This window comes from Gadus macrocephalus, chromosome 22, assembly GCF_031168955.1.
Source record: "Gadus macrocephalus chromosome 22, ASM3116895v1".
Classification (NCBI taxonomy): domain Eukaryota; kingdom Metazoa; phylum Chordata; class Actinopteri; order Gadiformes; family Gadidae; genus Gadus; species Gadus macrocephalus.
Window position 1 is genome coordinate 12,395,650 of NC_082403.1, and position 8,763 is coordinate 12,404,412.

General features: G+C 42.6%; 1 protein-coding gene across 1 annotated transcript; it reads right to left on the reverse strand.

The window, feature by feature from the left end:
• Positions 1-725: 725 nt before the first annotated feature.
• dlx6a (distal-less homeobox 6a) lies at positions 726-3,564 on the reverse strand. The gene is made up of 3 exons (XM_060043623.1): positions 2,635-3,564; positions 1,858-2,051; positions 726-1,535 (listed from the first exon to the last, which is right to left on the reverse strand). Exons 1-3 carry the CDS (start codon positions 2,939-2,941, stop codon positions 1,296-1,298), a joined length of 741 nt encoding a protein of 246 aa, XP_059899606.1. The 5' UTR covers positions 2,942-3,564; the 3' UTR covers positions 726-1,295.
• Positions 3,565-8,763: the final 5,199 nt, after the last annotated feature.

Genomic DNA, 8,763 nt, shown 5'->3' on the forward strand with positions numbered 1-8,763 from the left:
CGTTGTAATTTCAGATAATACTCCATTCCTCTCAGCCATTTGTGTATGAATAACCGAATAATTTCCTCTTTTGTTTCGTCTCTGCTACCTAAAATCCAAATAAAAATGCCTTTTAGTATTAAAAGTGGTAGAAAATTACAGGTAATTATCTTCGACGGTAAAAACGCTGTAATCAGCGGGCTACATCAAAAATTACCCTAATTATGCCTGCATTTATGAGAACGAAAAAAAAAACTCACTTGGATAAAACCCACAAATTGTCCCAAATATCTCCTTCATATTGAACGGGACTGCAGCTGGAGGCTTTGTTCAACATTGATCCTGTGGAGCTTGGCATTTAACGGCTTGCATTAGGACAGAGAGAGAGGAGAAACATTTTGTCAATACTTCTAATAATTGGGGCTGAAATTACAAGATAAGATGGACCTGAAGAGAATGTCTTTGGGGATGAAGGTATAGAAGAGCTCTACAGGGTGAGTTCATTTCCTGTGGTGCTCTTTGTGTTTCGTATAGCTTATCTATGCGGTGGATTTTGGCGTTTAAAGTGCTTACCGCAGGGTAACAGGGCTGTGCACGACAGTGTTATAGTCTAATATTGACTGGTAGTCTGCTGTTAGAGAAATTCTGCTTCCAGGCCTATTCGAGGTTATTCGGGGCAGGCTATGGTATACAACAAATAATAATCCACATTTTTCTTTTTTGTTAAATGACAGAACAGACAACGGTTTATAGAGTCATGGTTTACTCAATTCGACAAAACAATAAAAAGTGTATGTACAAATAAAATTGCAGGTTATATTTACAGACACGCAAATTGCTTGGATTTTTGCATGTTCAAGAAACAGACAACCAAACAGCAGAAAGGAGGAGTCCTTCATAAATCACGGCCATGGATTTCCGAGCGCGGCAGTGGGTGCGCGCACGAGCGTGCGCGTGTTTGTGTACGTGTGGGTGTGTGTGTAAATGCAGTCTTTGACCAAACTGGTTTAAAAATGTCACTTGAAATTCGGTCTATCGACAAGTCAGATGTTGAGATGTATATGAAAGCATATCAAAGCATGGCTCGTGGAAGGCCATGTTTATTTTGAATAGCAAATTCCGGTTATTGTGATGTATCACCGTGGCCCCGCACATCCATCAGAGAAGTGGAGCCGTGGCCAGGCCGTAGAGGTATCTCCTCTATGCAGGCAATCATTCAGTCTGCGAGGCTGACGGATATTAATCGTGCGAGTGAAACTGATAAGGAATCTGACGGCCCCTGGGCCAGCTCCTCCCGTCCCGCTCCCGTGGTCTATCTATCTCTGCATTGAATCTTGGTGAGGGGACGAGTACCAGTGAGGATAGCCCGGCATGTAGCTGTTGGCCGGCATGTTTACTCCTTTGGAGGACCCCGTGACGTCCCATATCGGAGGGATGGTGGGAGAGCGCGGCGAGAGGGCGATGGATCCCGGCATGGGGTCAGTCTCGTGCGGGTTGCCACCTTGCTTCAGTAGTTTCTTGAACTTCGACCTTTTATTTTGAAACCAAATCTTCACCTAAAGCAGAGGATGTAGAATGCAATTAGTGGACATTTATGTAAGATCTTCTCAAACCGATGAATCATACAACAACAAAAACAACAATTATTACGATAATAATTACCAAAATTATAATCATAGTTATAATAATGATAATAATAGTGATAGTAATAGTAATAATCGTAATAATAAAACAATAATAATAAAATAAAAATAATAATAGTATAATAGCCAATAATAGCCAATAGGATATCCCTAATATAAATGCCTATTTCAAATCGAACTTTCAAATTTGATATTGTAACATCATGTTTATTTTGTGTTTTTTGTGGTTGAATACCTGTGTTTGCGTTAGTCCAAGCGAGGCCGCCAGCTCAGCCCGCTCTGGCAGCGCCAGGTACTGGGTCTGCTGGAAACGGTGGTTCAGTGCTTGCAACTGTAAACTGGAATAAATGGTCCGGGGCTTGCGGATCTTCTTGCCTTTCCCGTTGAAGCGAATTTCCCCATTTTCAATCACCGTCGTCTTCTGCTGCTCTGCAACAAAAATGTAGGGGAAATGTTATGAATCAGGATAGCGGTTCGTTTGAGCAGAAACAATTTCCAATGGTGGAGAAAAAAAAAGTGAAGCCTATAAAAATCAATGTACTCCTATAAAGATTGACACCTCAAACTGTTTAATACACGCCGGCTCTGTCATAGTTAGGATATTGCTCGTAATGGCATGTCAATTAAATGCTAATTACAACTTTCAAGCAGACTGCCTAATTCCACGAATAGTTTGTTAGGATTCCACGGTTGTGATTACACCCCGGGCATAAAATGGTTTTGTGGGAACTGGGGAGGGGGGGGTGTGTTATGGTTAAGCAGAACGGGGCAGCAGCAGCACAACGATAACAACGCGGAACAATAAAACACCAAAATGTGCAACATTCCAATTATCCATCCTCTCGTTCCGAATCCACTTGAAGGTGCACCTTCAGGGGATTGGGGGGGAAAATCGCGAGTTTTGTGTTTTTTAACCGCGGCTGAAACCAAACATATAAAGATGAAGCATTCGATTTGCACGTCGTTGGTAAAAAAAAAGAAAGAAAGAAGAAAGAAAAGGCTGCCGTCTTACCTGTGCCGTCCAACCTCGACTGTCCTCCCGTGTTGTTATAAGACGGCAAATAGGGGCTGTGGTGCGAATGGCTCACGTAGGAATAGGGTAACGACCTGTTGTACGAGTTGGTCCCGGGGTACGGGGAGTTGTCGTGCTGCGGGTGGTGAGGGTGCGAGCCCGAGTGGAGACAGTGCAGCGGGTAGTGGCTGGCGGCCATCGACGGGGAGCTCTGCTGTGAGTGAGACTGCTGACCAAACTCCATGAAAGCAGACTTGGACGAGTCCTGGGCTTCCAGACCGTCAGCCATCGTAGTCATGGTCATCATCAAATTTTCTAGCCTTGAGAGCACTCACCCCCTCTTCTCAAGTCCAAATCGGTTTTTCTCTCTCTCGCTGCGCCGTTATCGCTCCCTCTCCACGGCGAGGAGATATTCTCCTATTAACACCCAGCTTTTTTCTTCTCCCGTAATATTCTCATTCAATGTAGCGGAAGGTGGGTATAAGTTAAGGTAGGAGATTTTTAAGGTGGTTTCTGTTAAAAAAAAAATTGGAGCCCTCGCTTTCAGACAGATGCAGACACTACAAGTAAAAATGGTTTGTCTCCAAAGGGCAGCGCCTTCCGATTGGTCACTCAACCCAACGTCATCAGTGTTCTCTGTGCTTCACGGAGACTTCGGTTTGGAGTTAACCCACCTTACCAGCTCCCACCGCAGCCGCAGCTTACGGGGTGAAATAATACATGGCGGGAGAGAGACTGCATGCACTGACAAGCACGCGCTCTTCTAATCTCGTAAAAAAAAAAAACAGCTCTTCGAGAATCAACCAAGTCGATTTGGTGTGTTTTTTTTCCTTTTTTTACGCGCGAACCCTTAAATTACGGACGATGCGCAACACGGTGTGCGCTTGGGAATTAGCCCTAATGAGCGCGCGTCCAACACACACACCTTCCTCCCTGCCTGAGTATTTAGAGCGTTTTTCGAGGCTTTTTTGCGCGCACATGATTAAGTGTGATCAGACAATTCAAGATACTACAGCACGTGACACATCAAATAACAATGCGCCCTGGGGACAATAGTTTATTTTCCAGTTAGAGAGAGAAGGGGGAGGGGGGGGGGGGGGTTATCGCTTTAACGTGACAGTCTCAATTGCAATATGAGGCCACACACAACACAGACACACACACACACACACACACACGCACGCACGCACGCACACACACACACACACACACACACACACACACACACACACACACACACACACACACACACACACACACACACACACACACACACACACACACACACACACACAAACACACACACACACACACACACACACACACACACACACACACACACACACACACACACACACACACACACAAACACACACACACACACACACACACACACACACACACACACACACACACACACACACACACACACACACACACACACTTCGATACGAAATTATAATTATAGCCCTACTTTGCGTATTAACTTGTAGCCTATTCTCAAATCAGGAACCCCGTTAGTTTATTAGTGCAATGTGTATTGAAACCATACGCCTCAAGACATTTTTACCCGTGTCAATGAAACATAATAGTCCTCTCAATTAAGTTGCTCGCTCAACTTCTATTGGCTACAAAATGTAGCTATAAAAATAATAAAATTGTGAACAATTTGCCTCTAATGATTATGGACATGGTTTATTTTGAAGGGTAGAATAAAATTGCATATAGCATAAATTATCCCCTAATTACTACTGTGTCCTTTCAATTATCCTCTTATCAAAAATGGTTGCCTAAATGAAGCATTTAGCTTCAATTTTCTCTATTTCTGTAACAGGAACTTGCTAGCCTACTGCTATTATCGCCAACCACGCTTGTTATTTACTTGGCGGTATTTAAATGTGTACAACCTGGTGGAATTATCATTTTGCAGCCGTGGTCGAGAAGGGAACACTGGAGCGGTTACACAGAGATGACGATGAAACACTATCCTATATTTATATCGCTTTTTCCAAGACTAGAAATATTTCATCAACGGGAGATACAGGTAAGAATTTAGATTTATTTTTTGCGTTTAGTTTCCTGTAGACCTCATTATATTAATTAGTTGATGCACCTGGAGTATCAGGTGGTTTGGGACAACTAATGATTTTTGCACACCTTGGGTCACCCCTCGCTGGTCTTAAGTCAATTCCTCAGCCCCCTGTTCCACTTTGACACGCAGAGAAGAAACCAGATCCGTTACCTTTTTTCTAATCGTCTCTGAGTGAGTGATACTACAGAGCTGCAGCCTATATAAACCAGTATAGGTCGCCTGCGTCCCAGTAGGCCTACTGAACCGGAACCATTTGTAAGGATGACATTTTCCTTATTCAGACCACAGGGCCACGTACACCAGCTTCAACACCCTTGGACATTGGGCACAAAATGATACATGTGGCTCCTTGTCGGAGGGGGGAGGAGGGGGGGGGGTATTTACGCACATGACGTCGCCGGGCCTGTTTGAGTGTTGATGAGTTATTAGACCAAATGACTTCCTGCAGAACCGATATGAAAAAAATAAGAAAATTGCAGGCTATAGGCCTACCACTGTCAGGACTAGACTATAGATGCATTATCTGGCATGGAATAAGTTTATGAAAATAATATGAATGACATCTTAAAGAAGATGTATCCTATCGTATACATTAAGCAATCATTAAAGGTATCCACAATTGTGTTTTACGCACGACGTTTTGTGCGGCAGTTTGACGAATTATATTGCACGGTTACAAATGATGTCAATCCCAAAATGGAAACCGTTAAGCTACACATTTATAAATGATATTGCCCGTATTGACCTTCAGCAAAATCAATGTCTTCGGGAGTTTAACCGAAGTGGTCTTTATTTCCAGCTGTCCTAACGCTGATGAATGACCATTTAAAATCACTCGATGGTCGGGCCCCGGGTTTTCCCTGACGCGCACAGCGTATAGGACCCCAGAGTATGTGTAGCCTTCTCCTCAGCCATAGCGTTATTCTAACGTTATTAAGTCACACAATGCATTTAATAACGACAAATCCCAGAGGATAGCCTAGCCCCAAACGAACTAACTTCAACGCTCAATTACCCCTGTGTGGCCATGCATGTGCAACATTAATGGAAGACAGACATCTCCCGACATGTCATAAACACGACGGCGTTGTCCATGTCTTTTTTTTTTAATATATATATATATTGTGTTAGTGAATGTGAAAAGCGCAACAAGCAAGAGAAATGCCGCGACACGGCGGCACGTCTGGTTAGGTCTGCGCGCCATATGTTGGAGAACACACTGCCAACAGCAGCAGTGCGTCCCTCTGCACGACTCGGTTCCGCGCGCCCGGTGCCTGCATTCGACACATGCACGCTTTGTATCGTTCTGACACCTATTAACTTGCATGCATAAAAAAAAAGAAAAAGACTGCAAGACTCTGAAACTCAGCATCTCCGGCGCTATAGCAGCCTCGCAGTCTCCAACTCTCATTGCTGTTGGAGGCTGCGACTCGAGGCAGAGGGAAATATGTTGCACCCCCTCCCCCCTCCCCATCCTCCACCAGTCTCCAGCACCAACCACCCCAGAGCCCACGGCCAACTACACAGACAGCCAGGCGTCGACGCGCTATCCACCGCTGCAGTATGAAGGAGGGGGGGGGGGGGGGGGGGGGGGGCACGCGCGCGCAATGAGAGCCGAGAGCTGCAGATGCACGGCTGTCACCAGTACAACACCAGGCTCATTGTCGTTTGGAAATCAGAAGAGACGCGCCGTTCGTCGTCTTCCCCCTCCTGAAGATCACAGAACCGACTCGGCTATGCGCTAAAAAGGCACAACCGCAAATGGAATTACATAGGCTTAGATGGTCAATTATTTTTTTTATAATAAGCCAACCTGCAGAAATTGTAGTAATTATAAAACCAGTAGCCTCTGTACGAACTAAAATATGCATGGACATTTAAGTTTCATTAAACATAATGCATATTGCGAATAAAGCGCAATATAGCTGTTGGTTATGGAGGCATCTCCAAACGAATCAATAGCGTTTCCACTTCCTCAACGTTTTGGTTTTAAATTGATTGAATTCAAGCCCACCCAAGCCCACCTGGATGAGTCCCACCCCGTCCATCATCAGGACTGATTGTCTCTCCTCGCCGTCTCCAAACACATTTGATTCGCAGGAACCAAACAGCCTTAAATGGTGACTGATCACATTGAAATGGAGAATTAAGGAGTTTATTTTTTTTCGGTCTGCTTTGGAGATCGTTGAAATACAAACCAACATGCTAATCTAAGGGTTATATAACCGAGGCCGTAGCCACAAATGGGGATACGAAACAATGTAGTAGGCTATTATTTGAACCCTATAATAGGATCAAATCACATTATTGTTGTGCCTTATCCCTTTTGGCTGTAATGTTAACCAATGTAGGGAAAATGAAACGCAATTGCTATAAAATATACTCACTATATATATATATATATATATATATATATATATATATATATATATATATATATAATATATATATATATATATATATATATATAATATATATCCATCAGTAATTGTTTTCCTTGGTGAAATCAGAGCATGGAGGTGTGTGTTGCGGGACCCTGTGGGCCGGTTCCTCCGGGGACCTAATACGCGACATTATGAGGTCTGACAGCACAGTGGTCGGTCTTGAAGGAGAGGATTTTGTTGGTGGATGACAGACAGGAAGGCCAGCAATCATGGGGCCTTTTCTTTTTCCCTTTTTTCCTTTTTTTTCCCCTTTTTTCCCTTTTTTTATCAGAATGTACTGTTCGATGCCGTTTATCCCTGATGATAGAAAATTGCTCTGTTGCCAGGACGCTGCCGCCGAAATAGAGGGCAGGAGCAACATTTCCATTTTCCAGTTTGAAAGCCATTGAAATGAATTAGCAAAAAGCAGAAAAAAACAGAAAGAGTCCCGTTGTAAACAAAGGGGAACAAACAAAGATCCCATTTTCTTCTGGAACCCGCCCTTCTGCTTCTGTTTTCTGTGTTTTGAACACAGAGTGGTTTTACTTCATATTATTAGCTCCTTAGTCACAGGACCAGATCCTTCTTTAAAAAGGATCATTTTCCATCCTCCTGAAATAATTTGACTGCCTTTTTTCATGAATAAGCCTATAGACCAAATCCGGGAAAACCACAAATTGCTTGAAAACAAGTGGCAGTCAATAACTCTGTAAATAAATGTAAAAAAACCTGGCCTACATTAATTTTTAGAGGCATATAGGCTAACCGATGTAAACAGTAACACAGTTGAAATAGTAAGCAATACCGGGCCCTGTCCAAGTTTAAATAACATAAAATTGGTCCCATGTGTACAGAGGGTTTCAATCTATGTCATACAGATGGGGAACAATATGTAAAAGGGCTCTGACAATAGGAAAACGGCTTGTATTATATGGCCATACATATAAGCTAATATCCATAATTGGCCTCTACAAAAAATGATATCATAGCCTACATGTTAAAAATATTATTATCATTGAATTGGTAGGCCGGATAGAGTTGTAGATAATAACAATAATGATAATAATGACTATTATTTATTATTAATCAAAATTATTATTAGATAAATATATTTATTAATTAGGATTAGGATGATTAAGATTATAATTATTTTTTTATCCGTTAAATTAATAAGGTATTAGTTTTGTATTGTTTCTAGTAATAATGTTTTGATTTGGTTGTAATTATTATTTGAGTCATCCTCATTAGATCGGGCGGACGTGCGTCACACAATGTGCTGCATCTCCGAATGTTGTTGTGGTGCCTATGGTCTAATAGGCTATGCTGCTCGTTTTTAAGCAGCCAGGCTTGTCAATTCTTGGGGTTTATGAGCAGTGGAGGTCCTGCATGCGCTAAAGCCCAATTGGCCCAACAGAAGCCTTGGTTAAAACAGGCCCTGTACCAACAGGCTCATGTAAAGCATTGTTGTTGACCTAAATGCATTACACGTTATAATGGGCTAATGACCAATTGGTGTCTAATGAATCACAATGATACATTGAGGTTAATAGCCTAGGCTTTTTTCTTACACGTATTCCTATATCCATATTTTGAGAAACTCATATTCCTAGGCTA